Below are 23,968 nucleotides of genomic sequence, written 5' to 3'. Positions count from 1 at the left end.
TTTTTTTATTTTTATTTTTAACTTCCCCACCCCTCTCCTTCTCCACTTTGAATATATTTTAATTCTTCACTTACTTATTTGGAGTCTATTGATTCCCCAAGCTGCGTGTGCTCTTCTGACTTCATGACCTCACAGTAACTCTCTCTAGGGATAAATATTTTTAAGACAATGCCTTAATGTAGATATTAATTCCAAAATAAAAGGAATTGGTCCTAGGAAGTGAAGGATCAAGGAAGAAGTGATATATCAAGATGGTACCACATCCCTTTCGGTGCACTTTAAGAACACATTTTCTCCAGCGACCTTCAGCAATCCCCAGCAGCAGTTGTTAAAAACAAAGACATACAATCCAATTCGTTCATATATCAACTACCACTCATTAAAAAAGCCCTACTTCTTATTAAATAAATTTTTAAATAGCATGCAATCATACTTGGCATCCCATCAAGCATTATGAATAAACACACACAGAAAATATCTTTATTCTTTCAAGCTTAAAAGACAAAAATAACCAAGCAAATATTAAACTAGCACAAAACATCTAAAACCAGAGAGTATTAATTTTTATATAATCTGTCTAATCATTTAGATGACAATATGGCAGTAATAAGAGAAATAAGTTGCTAAATCAGAGAAGACACAAAGCTAAATTAGCAGATTTGCCTACCATCACTGGAAGTTGAATCATTTCACAATTCACATAACAACAAAACTAAGACAGCAACTTCTTTCTCAGTGCTTGTTGGCTCTCCACTCACATAAACATTCAACGAAGTCATATTAAGTTAAACTTACTTTAAACTAGAATCTATGTGAAAACTGAAAAATTGGGCCAGAAAAACACAAGTTTCACTTACATCAGCAAATTCAGAAAAAATACAGCTGAAGTCAATGAAAGTAGTCCTACAAAAATTCAAGGTAAGGTCATCTAGACTACGACTATATCAATATTACTACTCACTGACATTAAAATATGCTAAACATTATTCAACTTTCAGACTTCCATATTTTAATTGCACATGTAGGATCTGGGATAAACACCTTCCAAATTCCTCCATGATCATGTATTCAGCTTGACAGACAGAGTAACCTCCTTTTTCTACCTCTTCAGCTTTCACCAGGAGAGAAGTACACGTTGCTTTCACATCTTCCCAAGAAATAGATACAGCTGGTTCTCTGACACGGAAAAAGAAACTAATATGAAATATATCCAGTTTAAATTCAGAAAAGAATTTAAAAGGCAAACTGCAATCCTCTTATCTAAGAGTTGGAATGCACAGAGCTGACTCAGACTAGCTGCACTGTTCCTGTTAATACACATCCCTGTAGAAATCTGTTTTACACTGAATAGCTTTTACTTCCAATAGTTGCTTCTAAGTTTTTCTGATTAACCACATGGAAGACTGTGTTCACACTACAGAGTTGATGTATGCAAATGCTAACCAATGAGTGCAGACAGGGAAAGGTTACACAAAAAAAACCTCTATTTCCTTAAGCAAGGGTTACCCAGAACCTACATCATGTACAAAGAAACATGTTAAAAGCCTTAGCTAGAATCTAGGAGGTGCTAAATGTATCAGACAAGTGCTGTTAAAGGAAATAGAATCCAGTCCCTCAGGGATTCCCTGAATGGCACCTTAACAAATTTTCTTTGAAAGAAACTACCAGTTGTTAACACTATAACTCCTTCTGTAACATTAATAGCAACACTCCATCTATTGGCACCATCTGTCCAATCTACATATTACACACAACAGATATTACTCAGATATTTTCAAAAGAGATCATCAGAATGTTTTTTCAACAGAGCTAGCAAAAGAATTTCAAGGCACCAGTTGATGCAAAGAAAATACTGCATGAAAATTGAGAATATTAAAGCCTGGAGTAAATCTCACTGAAATCAATTAAAAGGGTTTTTAATTAATTTGAATTGCAATTAACAGGAGATTCTACTTATTAAGCCAATGACTAAAAACAACCAGTCAAATATACAACTACATTAGAAAGTAAAACATTAGACTGGCATGGCCTTCCTGAAAAATTTTACAAGCAAATTGCCAAAATCAAATTGACAAGTGGTGTGCCAACGTAAGAAGAGACAGGAAGAAAAGAGAAGTGGTATCAATACAGTCATGAACTGAAATCCACAAACATATTAGCATACTTCTAAGGGCAAGATTTATAAGAAATAAATGGGAAACATGAAATGAAGAAAACTGAGTATGTAATCAGTACAAAAATAAGTGCTGTTTTTTTTAAGAACTCATATCCCTGAACTCTTCATATTATATTCCTAAAGAATAGGAACAGCCTTCCCCTTAGATATTTTTTATTTACTTAAGAGGGTAAAAACTGATTTTTATCTGATTTCTTTTATATAAGCCATCTCTCATTTCAGTCACCATTTCTTAGATAAATACAATAAAAATCCATTACTTAATAATAATCAGCTATCAATTAAAATCCATTTGGATGTGGTGCTCAGGAACATGATTTAGCAGTGGGTTGTTAGAGTTAAGTAGTAAGGTTAGGTTGGTGATCTCGAAGGCCTTTTCCAACCTGAGCAATTCTATGATTCTATGAATAATGGTTACATGAAAAATTAATGAAGTCAGGTCAGTGTATTATTATCTATTATATTCCCAAATATTCACCTGTGTTTCTCCAATTTTGGTAACATTTCAAACGTTGTCGCAAACGGGTTATTTTCGTCATTGTTTCCAATGTCCATGTAGTTTAGCATGGTCAGCTGCATTCTTTTGTCTGGACATTCTTCATAATTTTTGCAACCAATGCATTTGCAAATAGATGAACATACAATCTTAGCCTGGCAAATATAGAATACTTAGAATAAAAATGTATAAAACTGGAACCAAACATACACCTGAGCAACGACTGGAGTTATATCTCCAGGGCTTATAATAGATGTGTGTGCTTTGGGTACTCTCAGAGAGAGCCCATCAGTATCAGTGTTAGGAAGCAAGTCTGTTCCTCCCAGAATTCTTTTTGGATAATGATGATTCTCTTTGCTTCGTATACTGGACAAATCAATGCCCCCATAAATTTGTGGTTTGTGCAAAGACCATCTGAGTTGGCAGAAATCTATTCCTCTTTTCATCTGGAGTATAGCAGTGGCTGAGAGCTCATGATACTGAACATTTTAACTGATCAACTTCAGCTAGAATTATTTGAAGTCATGACAAGACATGACAAGAGAGGGACAGCTTTCCCTTACATAATTTTTTTTTTTTTTATGATGAACTATTCAAAGAGATAAGTCGTTCTTTTTAGAGACTACTGTTTACAGAATACAATCAATGTTAACATAATAACCACTGACAGGAAAACCTGACAAACTCACCTCAAAGCACTCACAGTAATTCTTGAGGCATCCTGAACGCTTGCAGTTACATCCTTTGTTACGGTGAGGTTTAATATCTCCAACTTTGCTTTGTCCGATCTTTGGTAGGAAAGCTTCAGGGTTTCTATCAAGACATGCCTAAAAAAGGGGTGTTACATTAAGAGCCATTCAAAGGCTGTTCTATAGCATCTAAATGATATCCAATATTTAACGAAGAAATTCTTATTTTCACTTGGTGATATAAGGAACATACGTAAGTTTTCCAAAACGTGTGAAAGCAGAAATTCAGAAAGAACACCGAGCTGGGTGAGATCAGACGCGATTTTATGGAATAGCCTATATGGCTCACACATCTGTTATTCTTCTGGGGCTGTTTTTGTCTCTCTGCTGATACTACTTTCACCAGAAACAAAGAGCTCTCAGAGAAAAATGAACCCATGCATATACACCTATGCACATCTCAGAATTATTAACCATATAATGGTCCATAACAAAGCTGTTAAGCAGAAATAAGCACTGGCTATTCCACTGGAGAGCTGCATACAAGAAACACAAACCCACCAATATCTCCTTCTTTCAAAGTTCAGTAGTTTAAGACGTTTCATTTTCACTTTAGACATTACACAACAGATATGCATTTGTATAAAATAAATTATTGCCCAGATTGTGTGGTCTGATAATGTACAAAAGTTTGCCCCCATACTGTTCAATATTCCACTAATGAAGTCAGTTTCTGAATGTAGAGGCTCACTGGCTCACTGCTTCTCAAAAGTAAATGGTTCAGCATTGCTGTGATGAGCATGACCTTTGCATTGCTGTTTAGTCAACCAGAAAGACTAGCACAGACAGCTACCAAAAGATCTGCCAATTAAAATAATAATTTAGAAAATGATAATTTCATAGAATCATAGAATGGTTTGGGTTGGAAGGGATCTTTAAGACCATCTAGTTCCAATCCCCCTGCTACAGGCAGGGACACCTCCCTCTAGACGAGGTCATTCCCAGCCCCATCCAACCTGGACTTAAACGCTTACAAGAAGGGGGCATCCACAACTGTTCTGGGCAATCTGTTCCAGTGTTTCACCACCTTCACAGTAAATAATTTCTTCCTAATATCAAGACTAAATCTACCTCCTTCCAGTTTAAAACCATTTCTCCTCATTCTGTCACTACATGCCCTTATAAAAAGTCCCTCCCCAGATTTCCTGTAGACCCCTTCACGTACTGGAAGGCTGCTATATAAGGTCCCCACAGACTTCCTCTTCTCCAGGCTGAAGAGCCCTTGCTCTCCTCTCTCAGCCTGTCCCTGCAAGGGAGGTGCTCCAGCCCTCTGAACATCTTCATGGCCCTCTTCTGGAGCTGCTCCAACAGCTCCATGCCCTTCTTGTGCTGGAACACCCAGAACTGGAAGCAATACTCCAGATATGGTCTTATGAGAGCAGAGCAGATGGGAAGAATCAACTCTCTCAACCTGTGGGTCACAATTCTCTAGGTGCTTCTCTAGATGCAAGCCAGGATATGGTTGTCTTTCTGGGCTTCAAGAACACATTACGAGTTCATACTGAGTCTTTCATCAACCAACATCATCAAGCTAATTCTGACTTTGGGAAAAAAATTTCCTTCCAGTGAAAACATTTTCTAAAATTAAATTTGGAGTTGTACATTTTGTTTCAAGAATGGAAATTATCTTTCCATTAACATACCACTAGTTTCAATCAAAAGAATCAGAGGCTCCTTAAAAGTAAATTAAAAAAGAAAAATGTTATTTTTTTGCTTAAGAAAAATCTAGCAGCAGCAGTTGGTGATATTTCGTATAAAAAAATAACATATTTCAAAGACCATAACCAGAGAAAAAACAATATTAGTGTATTTTTCATACACAAAGCTGATATTGATATATACTGTATTTTATTTATGTATTTATGTCTTTTACCTTAATGGCTTTAAATCGTTCAGTTTCATGATGTGGATTGTTGTAGCAATTACTACAGTTGCAGTTGTTGCAGAAGTCACTGCTGGCAAAGCAATCACAATACCTACAACCAACACATAAACACAACTTAAGAAATGAAAACTGGTTCTAAATGTTATTCTATTTCAAGGAAGAATTTATAGTTCCCACCCCTCCTCTGTTATTTAATCGTACCCAAACACATGCAGAGACCTTTTCTCTCTCTTGTTCATTTTCACATACTGTGAAATACACCCACTCTATAAATGAATCAATTTTTAATCATCGGGTAAACCTCTATGCATTTTAGTTATTTATTTACGTGCATAAATAAAAGCACTGCATAATAGTTTGTAGATTAATTATGTACAGAAGTGATAGAGTAATGATACTTCAATATACAGCATTTTCATTCTATAAATGATTTTCTAGACACACTGTGATCAATGCCTTCTAGGTTCTCTTTCTGTTTTCCATATTTTTAATTATATTAGCCATCCACAACTCTACAATGAATTGTGAATTTGTTTGATACTAACTGACATAAATCGTTGATCTTTAACTAAAGATCAGATGAGCAATTTCTGCTCCATATGGCTTGTTCATTAGAATACATGTATTGTATGTTTATCCTTCCAAATATACACTGCTATTAATATTTACTAAAAGTTGATAAGCTATTACTTACAATTTAAGACACTGAGATTTTGTGCAGTTGCATGCTTTCTTAGACTTAGCAATCCCTGAAACAAAAGGTAGGCTACACAGATTGAAAGAGGAGGAAAATAAACAAATATACAAATAAAAAAATGGTCTATACTTCTGGAAATTTGATACATTCTTTTTTTTTTTTTTTCCTTCACCAATTGCAGTGCTGTTAAATGGGGAGTTGCAGAACAAGTGACAAAAAGACGACCATCTCCTGCTATCTACTAGTTGTCAGTACTAGGGGCAGGTCAGCAACCAGTCAGAACCCAGTAACTGCAGTGCAACTGCAGTGCAACTGCAAAGCACTCTAATCTATCACACCAGGCTTGCATCTGCCTTGTATTTAAAAATGATCTGCAATTAAGGTTTATTAAAAGAATCCCATTAGTGTTAGAAATATAAACACACATAAATTATACATAAAAACACATTCATTATATTTTTTAAATTGTCAATTAACTCAGAAAATTAAATGTTTTTCAGACATTTACAGCACAGTTACACTGATTCTAAGAAGGCCTGAAAGCCTTGACCACCAGTACATGGAATAATGGCTACCATGATATATACACAAATCACTCTTACAAAATTGCATGATAAGCAGCTATATTACACAAAGATGTCTAGGAGTCTTTGCAAGCATAAAATTCAAAATTCATAACTGACCAAGTGTTGCAAGCATCTTACCCAGCTGAACTCATTTTCATTTCCAGATTTGATTCTGGGTGGAAAGTGGAAGTGCTAGCTACTGATCGTAAGTACTCATGTTCAAACTGTTTGAGACAAAATACATACAGTTTGCTTACATTAAATTTTAAAAACAGACTTCTGTGAGTTAAAAAAAGTTACACAAAGAGAATGTTTTGAGGATGCTTTGCCATGTATAGTGATAAAACTCATGGAAGTACAAAGGCAAAAGCACACACATTTCCTTTTAAAAACTCCTCAGTGTATCAGGATACCAGTTTCTCCCAATGAGAATTATTAAGAGCAGCTGCCAGTGTTGCAGTATTTGCATGCTGCTTTCAGTTTACTGAGTTCTAAGTTCAGTTGCTTTTAATTGCAGTAATCAATTGAAACTGGCTAGTGACTTCATGATGTACTTTATGTTCAGCTGCAATATGGCATTCTAATTGGTAGAAGACTAAACAAATTAAAAAAAAAAAGTATTACTCTACAGTCCAACAAAACAGATTATTTTCTCTTCAGACATATGATAGCCTAGTAAAGCAGGTACAAGGAAGTGCTGTGAGTAGTAGTGAATCACAGTTATTTTAACTGGTGATTAATCTAGCTGCTGATAAGAAGAAAATGAATATATTTAAAGCAAGAGAAGAAATCTAGAGAACAACTAGTAGAAAGAACTGCAATCTTGTCTACATTTCTAGAATGCTTAGGCACCAATTTGTCAGTACACTGCTTTTAGTGATTAAAGACTCTATACTTTATTGCTCCATATGGCCCTTGGGTTTTTAATTTCCTCTTTTACGAGGCTGGCTGTTACCCACAAACCATCTGCTGTGTTTGTACTGACATTGCATACATTTAACACAGATCACAAGTTAACAGGTAAACATCTGCAACGATTTTTGCTACCACCTCTGTTGGAAGTGACAAGAGAAATCAAACATCCACAAGGATCTTTAGTCTTTCATATTAGTTTTTAAAAATAAATTGAAATACAGTTCTATCAATTCATTAGCAAATAATAATTGAGAAAATTATAAAGACTTACTGACTATTAAGTACTAGTCAAGAAGAATAGCATAAAAAAACCCTACCAGAAGAAAATATTTTCCTTCTGGTAAAAGTCAGTGTGTTTTCCTTCACTTCTCAAAAGAGTTGTAGAATAGTTCTCAGAAATAATGTAATTTACATAAAGAGCAAATTCAAGTTTGTAAAACTTAAATTTATTTTTCTAATGGAAAAGTGCATTTTTAATTCTGTCATTATTTAAAGAATCAGAAGACTTTGTACAAAGAAAGTGCACTGGCTTGTAAAACTGAGCTGCATAAACCAGATAAATTGTCTTAAGAAAATGCATATGTTACTTCCTGACATTAGACACAAGAACCTATATTAAGAAAAGTTTATGCTCTGCCTCATATGTAACAAGAATGAAGCTTCTTTACCTCTTGTTTGTTTGAATCTGAAACAGGCAAAAACTGCCCCAGCACAGCTGTTACAGCGTTGCCCACATCTGGAAAGATGACATTTAACAGACTAATCAATGTATAAAGCTAAGTCTATGCATAAAACTTTTTGAATTAAGCATATAGGTGAATGGGTAGTTTCGACTTTTTATATTAATAACAAATAATAATTTTAAAAAACCCAACACAATAACAACCCACAGACAGTGCAGACAAAAGACAGATGCTATCTCCTACAATTTAGTTTGGGGATCAAACTTACTCTACAACTGTATCAAAGAAGGACCTCAAAGTTCTTTCTTCAGGAAAGTTTTTTTCAATTAGAAAAAAAGCTGATACTACAAGAACACTGCTTTACAGAACTCAACTCTTCACCAGTTTTTTAGCTAACAATGCTAAAAGACAGATGCTTATACTCTATGATATCAAATACATTTAATTAGAAACAGCATAGACTTCTAATATTTTGATATGAAAAATGATCAAAACATGTTTATTCTGAGCTGTTATTTTATGAATTTTCAGAATTCTGAGAGAGTACCTGGAACCGACATCTTCTGCTTATTAAAAATACAACAACAAAGAAACAACTAAAGACCTATTAAGAAATCCATGGCTGTAAGTATAGAATTCTGTGCAAGTTTCAGTGAGGCACTACATTCAAGAAAATGAGTAAACATTACTCCATTAGCCTTACTGAGATTATAAGATTAATCTTACATTTAAAGAAAATTTTAGATACAACGTCTGGACGTACACCTTTTACTTACTGAGATTAGTAAATTGAAAGCTTGGGCAAACGAAAACTCGAACAAGAAGTCAGTCCTCACCTCAGACTTTTTTTCCCCAACATTGCAGAAAATTAATGAGAGCTTGGATGGATTTATATAGGCACATTTTATTTAATTTAAATGTACCTGGTTTACTCTTTTGATAAAAATAAACAAACATGCTCCATAATCTGCTGAGATTCAAACACTCAGCATCCGTTCACATCAAGAACAGTGCGTGTATGGTGCCTAGTAATAAAAGGCTTTGTTTTCAGGGTGAGATTGACACATGCCACTGAAATAATAAGATATCAATAAATGAAGAAATAATGTTTCCATGGAAGATAATCTGGGTTAAGAAATATTTAAATAAACTGAAACCTCCCTGAAATAGTGCTACTTCTAAGATAAAAATGCATTGTTCACTAAACATCTGAATAGCTGAACAATTAACTTCGAGATCTCAGAAATCACCTGCTTTAAAAGACGGATGGAATTTCAAGTTCTATGAATGAAAGAAATACTTCTAGGACATTTTGAATCCCAAAGCTAACGCGTGCCCAGTAGCCCTCAATGATATTGATCGCTTATTGTGAAACAGTGACACTTCGTGGTATGCTAGGGTAAATGCAACTATATGCAAGAGCTGAATGCTACGCACGCTTCATAAGAGAAATTAATCTGTGTATTACACATTTTAATTACATTCAATACGTCCATTATATCATTTTCATAACATTTAAATGCCTAGAGTTTTTTAATTACTACAAAATAAAGTAAAATAACTTGTGATAGCTGTACCTAGCTTTGTCTCATCTCTTCTCATTGCTGATTAAGAGTAAACGTGTGCATTTGCATGTTAACTATGATCTGCTACCTGACATGCTAGAGATTAATTTAACTTTGGTTTTACCAGATTGAAGATAATTATGTCGGTCTTCATACTGTGGAATTAGATGAATTGGTTTTAGATCCTGTGTGTCACAATCCTTTATACAGAGTATTTGAGTACCTCCTTCCAATTGGCAGATCATCTGGAATAAATAAATAATGATAACCTTCCTTCTAAGAAACTGTACTCCTAAGTATATACACAGAACAGTTTTTGTAAGAGTAACATGCTTCATAAATTCGCATCATCACAGACTGGAGTCTCTCAGACACATGGATCATCATACACAAAGATGTCTGCTTTTTGAGGCTTTCAATTTGTTTGGTTTTGAAAGCAGCTGTAATACAGAAACTCCTCAGCTTAGGGTGAAATGTGCTCCTGGTTCTCTAAACTGTTCCATAGGCTTTTGCAAAACACATTCTAGCCAGCCTAATATCCAGTTCCCTACTCTGAACAAACTTCACTCCACTTGTGAAATAATCTTCATATTACTGTACGTAGTCTTGAAATAAAAAATGACATTTTATATATATAAAAAACAGCACTTCAACTGAGTAAAATTTAGTCTCTGAATCTGAGAAAAGCACTGTCTAATCAGTCTTGACACAGAACTAAATGGAATTTTTGATGTGTGTGTGGTACAAGTAAGTTAACATTTTCTTTAGCATGTAACTCTTCAATCAATTACCAGACAAATTACCAGGGGGCTGGAATCATTTCTGTGTAAATATCCAGGATCCTCTGCTACACTGTGCAATGCTAATAACTTGCAGTTAGACTCATCAGCATTTGAACTCTGAAATACTGCTCCATCGCTGTGATTCTCTGTAACATTTCTAATTACATCTCTTACTTCAGCCTGAAAAAAAAATGAGTATTATACCTTAACATGCACTCCTTAAAATCTTTATTGAATTCCAAGTGCACACCATGAATTCAATAGTCAAACGTGTACTTACTCTTTCTACATAGACAGAAGCACTGGTCTGAGGCAAGCCATAGACACCACTGGAGCATTCTTGTACACAAAATAAAGAAAATTTTGTTATTAAGGCATCTCCTTGCTTTTGTTTGTTTTTAATGCCAGGAGCTCACTCATAGTAATGAGGAGAGTTTGATGTCACTACAGTGTTACAGTCTTACAAAATAATATTAAATATTTTCTCTTATAAAAGATTTGGGGAAAAAAGGCTTCTATATGCGTTTGGTGTCTCTAAAAGTTTTATCATGACCGTCTGGTAAATTCATTTAGCAATGACATTACATTAGCAAGCTGAAAGACCATGTATTCCTACTGTACAAAGGATGGCTGGGAGACTGAATGCACTATGAAGAACAAGGGAAAATCAAAAGTAAGCCTGAACTTTGTGGTTGAAACAACAAGAACATACACGAACTAACACTGATCTGCTTCAAAGCTTTCTCCTGCCAGACTTTCTTAGCTTTATGAATGTCAACGGAAGGGGCTCATACTGCAACTTCCCAAATTCAGAAATCGTTTTGTTTAGATATTTACACCCTTTTCTTAGCCTGTAAGAGGAGACAAAATAATAAAATAAATAATCCCAGCCTGTCACATGTACACTTACCATTAAAGCAATCTGGCAAGTTTTTTGACTCCATAGGACTGTTTTGGATTCCTTCAAACTGATCATAATAAACACCATTATCCCCACCTTCAGCTGGAGGTATTAATGATCTGAACACCTGAAGAAAACAATGTTTTATTTATATCTATTTTATAGATTACACATCTCCTTCAAAAAATAAAAATAAAAAATAAAAAAAACCCAATCCACACAGATAAACAAAAACTGATTTATGGCAATCTTCAAAATTGGAAATTATTTCCATTTCCAGATTAAAACTCGGCACATAAATGCTGCAGAATAACCAGCGTTACCAGACACTACTGACAGGTGAATATTACTTCTACTTCGTCAGTTCAACATACAGTTATGGTTTAGATCTAATAAGTTTGTAACTATAAGAGCATCATACCTAATACCTACATTTCAATTTTTAATAATAGAGCAAATGAACAGAAATAGAACAAATAGAAACCAACTGTTGTGTAGTTGCGAACTAGAACTGAGACTGCTTGAATCGGGCAAGTTTCTTTCCACATGTATGTTCCCTGCTCCCTGCTTAATACAGACCGTAGTTCAGGGGGATAAGCAAGCAGCATAGAAACAGCAGATCAGCTTTAATTCAGTAAAAATAGCACTCATAACACGATTGTAATTTTGTTCTAATACTAGACGATTAGACCACTGAACAGAAGAGGTGAGCCAAACACATTTTTGTTACCTACAGCTTGACTTTGAAGAAAGGAACTATTACACCTTAACTGTATAGACTCCTGAGAGATTTGAAACTTATTAACAGATCCAAAGATCAAAGATTTTGATTATTAAACAACTGATAACATTGAACATTCATGTAAAGAATCTCTGAAGCTAGAGATCTTTGTAAACCATAAACTGAAATCAGGAAGCAAGGTAAAACATGTAAGCTTAACTTCAAGGTAGACTTCTCCAGATGAAATGGCACTGGGAGATACTCCGCAGCTGCCACTCAACTTTCAGTCTGGCACCTTGGAGGGATATTGCAAGAAAAAAAAGAACAAAACATCAGTCCCATTCTCAATGAAGTGATTTTTGTTAGCTTTTGGAGGGTTTTAATGCCTTTTTGAATTTCTGTATCTTAGAGCAGTGACATTCATTAAAATATTTACAAGGAAAAGAAACGTCAACTGGTGTGCTGAATTATTTCAAAGTATCTTCCCAGAGGAAACGTAGAGTTCCTCAAGAAGCTGCCTACAGAGCACAAGCTGAATTAGGTGATTTCTTCAGATGCTCCACAACAGTTAAGACACAAACGCATCTAAGTATTCTACAAAGGAACAGTCTGCATTGAGCAAATGGATTTGGTCCTGTGACCATCACTGAAAGCTTAGTGCTGCACATCTTCGTAGATAGCAATTAATTCAATATAGAAGATGCTACCTTCAAAGCATGCCACTCACAAAACTACTTCTACAGATATTCAAACAACACAGGCCACAGTTTACCATCGCAAATAAATTAATTTCAAGCTCAGTCAGACTTCTCAGATGACAAGCACGCCACCTGTAGAACTGAAGGACAAATTTAATATGATGTTTCCACTTTGTATGACTACCAGACAGCTGCTAATGCCAACAGTAAGAAATAAAACTGAAGCGGGTACTGCATGGTAACATTTTTTCCTTAGCAAGCAAAATAACCAGCCATTTAAAAATAGGGCTAAACACGGGCAAAGAAAGAACAGCAAACAGAATTGGAAGTTCACTGCGTGTTATTTATGGCGAGAGGAAACCGATTTATTTCTGTGTTTTACCACTGAGCCTGTTCTAGTATAAAATTCATGATGTTACTTCAAACATCACGCAGACCCCATCTTAGGTTTGTATGTGGCGATCCTCCACGTTTAAATTGCAAACAAGCACACACACCAACTCTTAATTCACACATCTTACAGGTACGGTTCCGACATTTTGATTGACTGCTCCTTCTGAAGAGAAAGCGCCTGAAGTTGGAACACTGTTATTTTTATGCTGGGTCACTGCAGAAGAAAGGAAACCGACCACGTCTGAAGGCACGTAAGGTGAACGTGGGTATTCAGCTGCTTCTGGAAGATATAACGCTTTATATTTTTCAAGATCTTCATTGGCACAGCTGCCATTTCCGTGCGGATATATTCCAATATTTGCTGTTGTATTCTGATTTTCAGCAAATAGGGGATACTCGAAGAGATCCACCAAAGCCTCTCCCACATTTATAGTGTATAACTGATTGCCTTGACTAGGTGGCAATCCTTCTTCAACAGCATTATTGATTACTGCCGGCTCCGAACCTAAGTTTTCAGAACTATTAGGAACGTTCTGATTTAATGCTTCAGATACAAATCCCTCATCCAGAGCTGCTCTGATGTCAAACAATATCTGATCCTCCATAGTCGCAGGCAGGCAGGCGCATCTTTTTAACTTGAAGATCGCTAATTTAGCTCTCCATCCGCACCCGGTGCACCCCGCAAGCAGCAGCAGCTTTACTCGCCTCAGCGGGGCGAGGCGCACGCCGCGTGCCCGACCGTTACGAGGCGCCGCCCAGCGGCCGACCCGCGCGGGCTCGGAGGCGCGCTCCTCACGGGGAGCCGCGGGCACGCGCACCGCCTGCGGTTTAACTCGCTCCAGCTGCCTAATAGGCCGCGGCAGTTTGTCCAGAGCGGCGCCCCGCTGTTTTTTGGTGTTTGCAAAAGAAGGGGTGAGACGGCTTTCACCCCGACAAGCACGTTCACGGCAGTACGAGCCGGTTAATCCCGTGCACCGGCTGGACAGCGGCAGCAACGTTACCTGAGCACAAGATGCTGTGTCCATCCGTGCAGCGGAGGCTGCAACGCCCGTACAAGTGCAGTGCCAAACCTCTGAAAAGGCTCCGTCAAGTTTAATATACAGATGCATAATGGCAATTTGGAAACAGAAAGCAAACCTCTGCAGGGTAGACAACACACAACAACACTGTCCCAAAGTAGCCCCTGCTATTAATATGATTTCTAAGGAGTTTGCAGGTACTAGGAATCTTCAGATCAAGCAAATAAAGTTTTAACTTCCTTGGCCTGAATTACTTCCCCACTGCCTTGTCTTTCAGATCCTGCAGATCATTCACTGCCAAAACCAGCACTGATTACCCCACCTGTGGGCAGACAGCTTCAGAGAAACTCCAGCAGCTGTTTCCACCCCTCATATTACCTAAAGACTGACGCTGTTTCTACTGAACCTGAAAAATTGTCCATTAACACATTCTCTGTTAACTAGCAAAGTAGCTACATATAAAACTCCTCTTAAACTGAAGAGTGCCCTGCCACTTTGCCCCCAATTGTTTTCAACTACAATGATTTCACAAGTCCAGTAACAGCAAGGGAGCTGGAAAGAAAATACAAAAGACACTAAACATTCTACTTAGTAGTGATAATTGTGAAACTTTTATTTTATTTTTTGAAGTCACAGGAAACGGTAGAGCACTGAGACAAACAAGTGAATGTAAATAACCAACCACAGAAGTAGAGTAAGTGAACAGGATAAAAAAAACAGCTTAAAGTAATACATTTTATACAAGAAAGCAATTGATACAAAGGCTGAATTAGAAAAATGCCTTTCAAGGTCAGGCTTGCATAACCCCACAGTCCTTTAGAAGCCCAGCCCTTAAAAGAATATGCAGTTTGGAATAGCCTTAGTCCTGGACAATGGCAGCCTCTGAATGCACCAAATTCCTGCTATTCCATCACATTAAATGGCTGAAATGATAAATTCTGCAAATTCATACGTAAAGGATTCAATCAATTCCACACTGGTATTTAAGAAGCAGGTTAATTTATTATTATCCAACCTGACTTTTACTACCTACCCATCCCTCACTTAGAGCTCTTTTCACTAACTGATAACAAGCGATTCAACGTTTAGTTATGTATGAATAGCTTTTCTAAAATACAGACATCAACAATAAAGTACACTGTACTAGAAAGTTCATTCAATTCTAAGTAATTTCAATTACATTCCTATGGCTTTTGAGCAAAAAAGCAAGTAGTTTTACTGTATGTACACAATATCGAACATCATTTTAAATTAATTCATTATTAACAGCCTACATTCACTGTGGATTTCTAAGATTTACATCCGAAAAGCCTATTTTATTTACATGCTGTTGACATTTTAAAGAATGAAATAAAATCCTGTTTAGGAATTACGATCTAACTCAAAAAAAAAAAAGTAAAGAAAAAAGATAAATTTAACACTACTTTAAACATTTACAATAAAACAACTTTATGTGCCAATTATACTTTAAGAATGTAAAATTGCATTGATAACTGCACTAAATACAATTAGACATGAAACATTTAAAACCTGAGAGTCAAATCTAAACTCTTTTTTGTTTTTGAAAATCCTAAAAGCCCTGTGTTAATCTAAGCACAGACTGGTAAGTGGTCAGTACAAAAAAACCAACAAAAAAAACAACAGTGCATTATTTCTGCAGCTCCAAAGAAAAAAATACATCACCCATAACATCATTGCACTAATTTGGTATATGTTAGCTGCAGTAAGGCCTATATTAAAGTCTCCTTTCCCACAGACTTCATCCAATCAAATAATGAGTGTCTTTCTCGTCTCTACAGGACGAGAGGGAATGGCCACAAGTTGCGCCGGGGAAGATTTAGATTAGACCTGAGGAAGCATTTCTTTTCTGAAAGAGTGGTCAGGCACTGGAATGGCCTGCCTAGGGAGGTGGTTGAGGCACCATCCCTAGCACTGTTCAAGAAGCGTTTAGATGAGGTGCTAAAGGACTTAATTTAGTAGTTGGGTAGAGATAGTGATAGGAGGATGGTTGGACTAGATGATCTTATAGGTCCTTTCCAACCTTACGAACTTATGAACTTATGAACTTTGGCCAACTCCTATGGGGGAACCTATGTTTATGTAAGCCTGTATTTGCTTACGAATGTAATCAGAACCTTTGTTGAGGTTTTCCACCTCAAACACACACATAACAAGTGTTTTCATAGCTAGATCAGAGTGGAAAAGCAAACAACCATGAAGAGGCATATGAAGTTAGAAATACTGGCCAGAAAAAAAAAATCCAAAAAAATGAAAAATGCTAATGAGAAGCTTCACAGCAACCCCAGAGAGCTTTCAAAATTACTGTAGCTCTGGAGAAACATTTACTGAATTAAATACTGTGTACCTTCTTCTTCCAGAAAAATAAATCTGCCCTAATGCACTGTACTGTGTGATCTAAAAAGTAATGACACCGATAAAGTTTGAAGAAGAGTAACATCACACCTCAAGTTACTTCAGTTTTTTAGTAATCATTTTACCTATGCATTTACAAATATGCCCCCTTTTCAGTGAAATTGTCAGCCCTATTCCCACTCCCATTTTTGCTGCATCCTTCAGAAACCGCTTAACACAAAGGGCCACTCCCAGCAGAGGTCTGAGGCCATAATTTCCCCACTCTGGAGCTATTTTCCATTGCCTTCACAGCCTGTTTCATGTAGAGAGCTGACCATGTAGTCCCTTGTCCTTTCAGCTGGCAAATTGCAATTGCTCAGCTTCTACATGCAGCCTTAGTTCATAGATTATCCGACAGGTTTGAGTTTAAATATATTTACATTCCCTGGGACCCAGAAACTCTTCTCAGTGAATCACTGATACCATTCAGCTAAATGAGATCATAAGTATCTGTAGCTCTGAAAAGTTAACTCCTGTGCTTCCTAGAGAATGGCCTTTGCCAGATAATAGGAGATCATTTCATTAGAGCTTTGAACCTAGCTGCACCATACACAAACAAATTCAGGTCTACTTATAGCCACCCAATTTATGATTTCAAAACCAGATCTGCATTACTATTTCCCCCTCCACAAAAGCAATGTAAAACCAACTCCCAGCGTAAGCTTTTCTTCTGTGTTTAGGACATTTCTTTTACTAAGGCACTGGCATGAACAAGCACACAGGTCCGTTTTTTATGTACCTAAAAATGAATCACGTAGCAAACATGCTTGTAAGTAATAAGAAAAGTCTGATACCTGCTAATTTGCATAATATTTTACTACTCACTGCAGCACGTACTTCTTTCCAAAAAGAAAAAAACTCCACCAGTTGGTGTGTTGCAGTAGGTCACGATGATGTTTGGGTTTTTTTTTTAATCTTATGAAGAAATTACCTTGAGAGAATCTAATGAAGGTAAACAGCCACAAGCGTTGTCCACTGTTGAAATAAAGCAGCAGACACTCTGCAGAACATTCTGCTATCAATGCACACCAAATCAGATCTTTTGAAGGCTTTGAGTTTAAGATTTGATGTTTCATCCCTTCCATTCTGGAATACAAGTAGACTCAAATAATTTTAAGAAGAAGAAAAAAAATAAGAGAAAACTGCAGGAGCTAGAACATACATGCCCTCATGCAATAGTGGTATACTTCATCCCTCGAAACTTACCAGATTTCAAAAGTCACCCTTTGTGGAACTAAATTCTTCCAAACTACTCAAATAATAATAATAATGAAACATTCAAACCATGGCTAAGGTTTTTATAGATGATCAAAAGGACTGTAACTCAGTTTCTTCACCAGCTAGTGTTTCGGCAAGCCTTGCTTTTATTCACTGGTCAGAAGAGTTCCCATCCCAACAACAGGAGGTTGCTTCGTGGCAATAACACAAGTCATTTGGAACAGTTTTTACTAGGTTGAAACAAACCCATGATGTCAACCATTGCTTTTTGGATGTTCTTTCCAAAGCGATGAGAATCCTTAATAAATAAAACAAAACCACAATGAGCTGTGCAGCCTGGTAACAGTCATCTTTTAAGCAAAAGAAAGAATTTTAACATTTTGTAACTTTGGGACTCATAGAGTCAGATCATATATATTACCATAGAACAGGGAAACTAAACTACAAAAATTCTAATGCTACATAAATTAATCCAGGTTTATGCTATTCCTGACCAGTAAATTCTACATTATGAATTTATGTTTCTACACACAGAACTGAGAATTCCTTTTGAAATCAAATGTGTCTATTGCTTTAAATTATTACTTAAAAAAAAAACAACACCTAAACTAGAACACCTATTCATCTATTTAATACAAGATTATTTTATCTAAACCAATTCTCAAGAATGCAAGGAAAATGTAAAACAACCCAAAGATACTGAAAAAGTTAAAAACCCATTTGAGTTCCTACTGGAATCCTGAGTTCATTAGAAGAACTACATCGAGTATGTACGATGAAAATCACAATTACTTAAGCAGTAAGAAACTATTCCAAGAGACAGATTAATGGTACAGGGAAGAAATAAGGAGTACAAATATAAATCATTAGCTACATTATAAAGTCTACTACAGGGAAACCCTAATTATATCACGGGCAAGCACATAAAGCTCTGCCTTGTCTGTATGGACTTTTGCCTTGACTGATAAAAGGAAGAGTACAGGGAAATACAACGTATCAACCAAAGGGCATGTAAGAACAACTTGAACCACACATGAACAAAGTTGTATTTTCTAATATTTAATGATTAACCAGAGGCATCAAGATCCATCAGATAAGTTAAGGTCTATGTAATCCTGCTAAAAGTGAGTATGTTTGTTAGTCATAAAACAAAGGGGAAGGACAAACTGAAGCTCACTCAGTGCTGACCTCTGCAACAGAAGGATACTCATGGACAACATCACTACACTTCAGTTATTGGGTATTATTCTGATAAATCATGATAATTAAGTTTCCCAAGCACAGATTAAACCTTATGCAATTTCTGTCAGAGCTATTTAGACCAAGGAGATTTAAAAAATAAAGAGCATACCACTGTATTATCTTTACTACTGCAGCCATAGGCACATCAAAGCTAAACTGTAATAACAAAAAACAGGAGACACCCATCTTACTGCTTGCAGGACAGATATGAATCATTTCACAAAAGTTCTAGGGAACTAGAAGTGAGCAAACATAACCTTAAGACTTTTTTTTTTTTAAGCATCGGACAGAAAGGTGAAGTATTACATTGTTTCCGCAGTTCACAAGGTCACTACATTTATAAAAGCTGAGAACATTAACATACAGCATATGCTGATAAAGCTGAGTACAAATGTATGTTGAAGTCCTACTAAATTTTTAGTAGACAGTGAGTCAAAGAGTTTTACAAGCAGATATCAGAACAAGAAAGGATCATCCCTTACCGTTTCAGAACAAGAGAATTTGCTAGAGACATGGAAATGGATGGCGTTTTCACCCAAGATAATGTAAGAAACACCGTAACCATCATCAGCCACCTAAAGGAAGAAGAAAATGACAAGAAGAAATATTGAACTTACCTTTCCTTCACTACCTACACAATCCCTGAAGTTTTCAAACCAACCAACTAAAGCTCACAAAGCCAGCTTTCAGCTTGACAAGCCAACTAAAATACTCCATAATTACCCTGACTTACAAGTGCCAAAGAGTAGTCCTGGGATCTCTCACAGTTCTTTTAATAGAAATGCTTTTTGAAACAGATGAATCTAACCTACCACATAGAAAAGTCTGTCTAACAGAGTTAGAAGAATATTATCCATGTCTACATTCAAATCTTGATAAAATACTACAGGAGCTCATTAAAACTCACACAGTACACTAGCTCCTTGGAGGTCCACAAAAGCTGCATAAAACTGTTTTATTCTTAGCCTAGCTACTACTCATATTTAGGAAGACAAGCAGACCAATCTGAGTAGCTTAATTCAAGAAAAGCATGAACCATTTATTTTTTTTAATTAGCAATTGTAAATAAAAAACACAGAATGGTGAAATAATTACTTTCTACTAATCCCAACCTGAAAATCTAGTTTAAGTAAAAAAAGTGCTTGTCACTGTAATAGTAGTATGACATACTAAATCTTTAGGTATAGGGACTGTGACAGTATCCCCAGTTTATCAGAACTCCTTGCTGTGGAGACCTAGGTCACATTTGATAACCGTATAGTTCTTAAAAGATTATCCATTTTGTAGTGGGCCAAGGGAAAAAGGTGACGTTTTTAACATTCTAAGTGTATACTGCACTTTCAGTGTGCAACATTAAGAAATTACCAGTCTGAAACAAAAGTGTTTTTAAAAGATATACTTGTATTTAGTAAACATACAGGTCCAAATCCACCACCACAAGATAACATCTCGGGATTCTTCTTCAGATCGATGTGTTGCTGTGGTGTCTGACTTGTTGACAGTCTCCAAGGCTCTGACAAAACCTTTATTAGGTGAAAAAAAAAGATACAATCAAGCACAATGTGTTGCTTAAGACCATGCAACTCTCAAGAAATAGTTAAAAAAAACACCTTAAAATATATTCAGTGAAGCAATATTAGAAGATAACTCCAGGTAGCATGTCAATGGAATGAATAATTGGGAGTGTTAAAAGAAACAACTGAACTCTTGCAATACTGATTACATGTTCCATGCAAACCTTCATACAGTATTACTGAAAGTCAATTGGTAAGTGTATACATAAAAAGAAAATGAAAACAAGCTGTAAGATGTTAAGCCACGCTATCTATACTCTTATCTTCCTTCTGAGGAAAACTAGAGTCCTATTAATACGTAAGCAGATGCTGGAAAATGCTAAATAAACAAATGATTATTTGCTGTAACTGATCAACAGAGATCACTTACTTCCTTGAGGAAAGGAGAATCCACAGAAAGGTACTTGGAAACCACATACAGGCAGAACAGATGGCGGTCAATGCCAGCACCAGTCATGGCAAGACGATACAAGTGCTGGTGTTTGGTAGCTGCAAGTCGGAATAACTTCAGCTTCTTTTCATTCTAACAGTGAGAAAAGATGAAAAAAATCTGTAAAGTGAATACTATTTAGCTTCTTAGAAAGCTATAGATAATCAAGCCTCAATGTGGTTTAAGAAAGGCAGGAACTGCAAGAGGCATTTTTGAAAGCAAACTGACAGCATATGAATGTAACGCAAGGGAGAAAATTCCAGTCTCAAACTCACTTTTAGATATCTATTTTGTTAAGATTTTATAATATTGAATGCAACACTGAAAATATGGTAACCTGCCACTTTGGTCCAGTATCCATTATTTCAGCCACTTATTCAGGATGCTATGAACAGCCTATTTGTATCCAGGATGAAAAATTATAAGTCACTGACAGTCATGCTAAGCATGACTATTATTGGCATTCTAGAGAAAAATTCTGTGGACAGTCTATGGAGGATGCAAATTCCATGCAAAAACACACGTAAGAAGCAAGAAGTAAAAGCAAGTGAGTATTAAAAGAAAAAAAGACTGACTTAAAATCAGAGTATACTAGCAAAACTATCTACCCACACAGCTTTCCAGACTGTGTGAATAAGCTACCGATCAAAAAATGCAAGAACAGTATAATCACAGGAATGGATGTGTGTGTATATGCACATTAGGAAGAGTTCACACTTCTATAAATTCAACAGTTTCACAATGGCAGGTCAGAATTACCATATTAATTACCATATTAAAACTAAAATGTGTCTTCTTAACATTTTATTGTAAGGTATTTCTAAGATATTTCTACGGCCTCACTGAATGCAAAAATTAAGCACATTCTGTTAAATCAAACTTATCAACTCTACAGCAGCAACTTAAGAGAGCCAACTCTCATACCTCAAATAAAGGGAGCTAAGAGCTTGGCATGACATTCCTCGCTTGACAGATAATGAGAAATTCACAAATATTACCAGTTTTCCGGAGTTTGAGATCCACAAAAGTCGGCTTACTTGGTTACTGAGTAGTTATTCTCTTTTGGTATAGCCTTCAACTCCTGCCATACTGACAGGATGAAGACAGTTACCTGCCGCTACACCTCCACTCTCAGAACAAGGCATCACTCTTTCGTTAAATGTTAAAAACTACTCAGAAACTTACATGAATAAGAAGCCCTAACCACATGCTTTAGGACTGTAATAGAAATCAGCACAGTCAACTTACACTTTCACTTGGATCTTTCATGCTTTGAACAAAATTACACGATTCAACAGTACACGAACGGACAGTTTCTGTTCTGCCTTCTCTGAACAAGCGTGTCATAGAGGCTTCATATGTCAAACAAAATTTTCCCATGTCCTTGAAAGTTGAAAAATAAGACTTAGTGGTTTAGTCAGACGCCTCTCTTTCTTAATCAATGGTAACATTCAAGGTAAACACACAGGATATGAATCACTCCACAAATTAAGCAACATTAAGTTGTTAGTAGGCCACCATTAGCAGTCTTAAGAAAATAAAAAAAAATAACAAAATGAATAATGTAATTTGATAAATGCTTCTAGAATGACCAAACTAGCAAAGACTACATTACACATTTTACATCCAATCTACTTTGATTTGTCATAAAAAGAACCCAATTCAAAAACTATCAAAAAAAGCTTATCACAAAGTTCAGTGGCTTCTTAACTAACACAGTCGTAGTTAAGAAACCCAGAAAATTTTCAATGCAAAGTTTAATAGCATAGAGTTGTATGGCTGCATGGGGATGAAAAGAAAGTGAAAGAATGGGATCTGAGAATGTGAACACTGAAAACAATCTACAAAATCCAAAACCAGCAGCTTTCATATTACCCATAAATTCTAAGGTTTTATAATATAAAAACCTTTATCTAGCACACGGTACCAACTCTTCCAGTTCAGAAAAGTTTGTTCAGCTTAAAATTAAGCAACTAAGCACTTACTAAAAATATAAAAATAAAAGGTGGTTGGGATGGTGTGTAAAAAAATCAAGTTATTTGCCATGTAGCTGCCTTAAGGAATGGCAGCAAAGAGAGTGATAACAGCAAGGGAATCTGTATGCTATGACATTCAATTTGGAATTACATTAAAAAAACAACAAAAGATAAATTAGGAGAGCTAATACTGATAAATGCTAAAGAATGACAGCTAGAATGCAAAACCTGTACATTTTGCTATGTGGGCATTTTTTGAAAACATGAGGGGAAAAAAAGGTGAGCTAACAAGAAAAAAAAACAAGCATGGCTTTTAAAGAATTAAGGAATAGAATATTCATTACTACAGAATTAAGGGGGATTCCAAACTAAAAGGTAAGTTTAATACCACTTCGATTTTAACAGCAATAACAAATACACTTACAAAAGTTTTCACATCTGAAAGATACCTAGGGATAAAACAACTAAGCAGAAGAAAATCTGCATCAGCAAGTCAGCCTTTGGACAATGAATTTCCAGCTGGCAATCTGTTTCATATTTGTACTAACTTTCATGGGATATCTTTAATAACCTCACACTAGCAGTGCAAAGTTAGTTGGAAGTACAGTGTACTTTACACATTCACACATTCTAATCACAAGTACAGAAACACAGAATCTTATTAAATTGGCTATGGTGTAAGTCATAAAGACTGCTTTTCTTACTCGGTAGTGAGCAAGCTGCAGGGCAAGTTGAATGAAGGCATCAGGGCTGGTTTTTGCTTTCTTTATTAGCCCCTTCCCAAAAACATCAAAGTAAAATGAACAGAAGTCCACATCATCTGCCAGATCTCTAGCAGTGCTCAGAGACCTCTCGATCACATCTTGGCAC

General features: G+C 36.1%; 1 protein-coding gene across 3 annotated transcripts in view; it reads right to left on the bottom strand.

Annotated features, from left to right (window-relative positions):
* Nucleotides 1–983: 983 nt before the first annotated feature.
* LOC136060503 (carnitine O-palmitoyltransferase 1, liver isoform-like) overlaps nt 984–23,968 on the bottom strand; it is a 39,058-nt gene continuing 16,073 nt past the window's right edge. Inside the window, exons 13-22 of one of the 3 annotated variants that reach the window (XM_065755083.1) lie at nt 23,803–23,967; nt 22,371–22,505; nt 21,063–21,215; nt 20,537–20,641; nt 19,601–19,693; nt 6,708–6,793; nt 5,295–5,397; nt 3,362–3,499; nt 2,655–2,827; nt 984–1,176 (exon numbers count right to left, since the gene is read on the bottom strand). In XM_065755083.1, coding sequence (XP_065611155.1) covers nt 984–1,176; nt 2,655–2,827; nt 3,362–3,499; nt 5,295–5,397; nt 6,708–6,793; nt 19,601–19,693; nt 20,537–20,641; nt 21,063–21,215; nt 22,371–22,505; nt 23,803–23,967 — 1,344 coding nt within the window. Of the gene's footprint in view, nt 1,177–2,654; nt 2,828–3,361; nt 3,500–5,294; nt 5,398–6,707; nt 6,794–15,886; nt 16,040–16,317; nt 18,175–19,600; nt 19,694–20,536; nt 20,642–21,062; nt 21,216–22,370; nt 22,506–23,802; nt 23,968 lie in introns of those variants that run through there. The other 2 variants (XR_010623368.1, XM_065755082.1) reach the window with 2 other exon arrangements.

Source organism: Cyrtonyx montezumae, unplaced genomic scaffold, assembly GCF_038088225.1.
Source record: "Cyrtonyx montezumae isolate F1298 unplaced genomic scaffold, pur_monq_1.0 scaffold_10, whole genome shotgun sequence".
In the NCBI taxonomy this organism is placed as follows: domain Eukaryota; kingdom Metazoa; phylum Chordata; class Aves; order Galliformes; family Odontophoridae; genus Cyrtonyx; species Cyrtonyx montezumae.
This window is presented reverse-complemented; position numbering and strand designations above follow the sequence as displayed.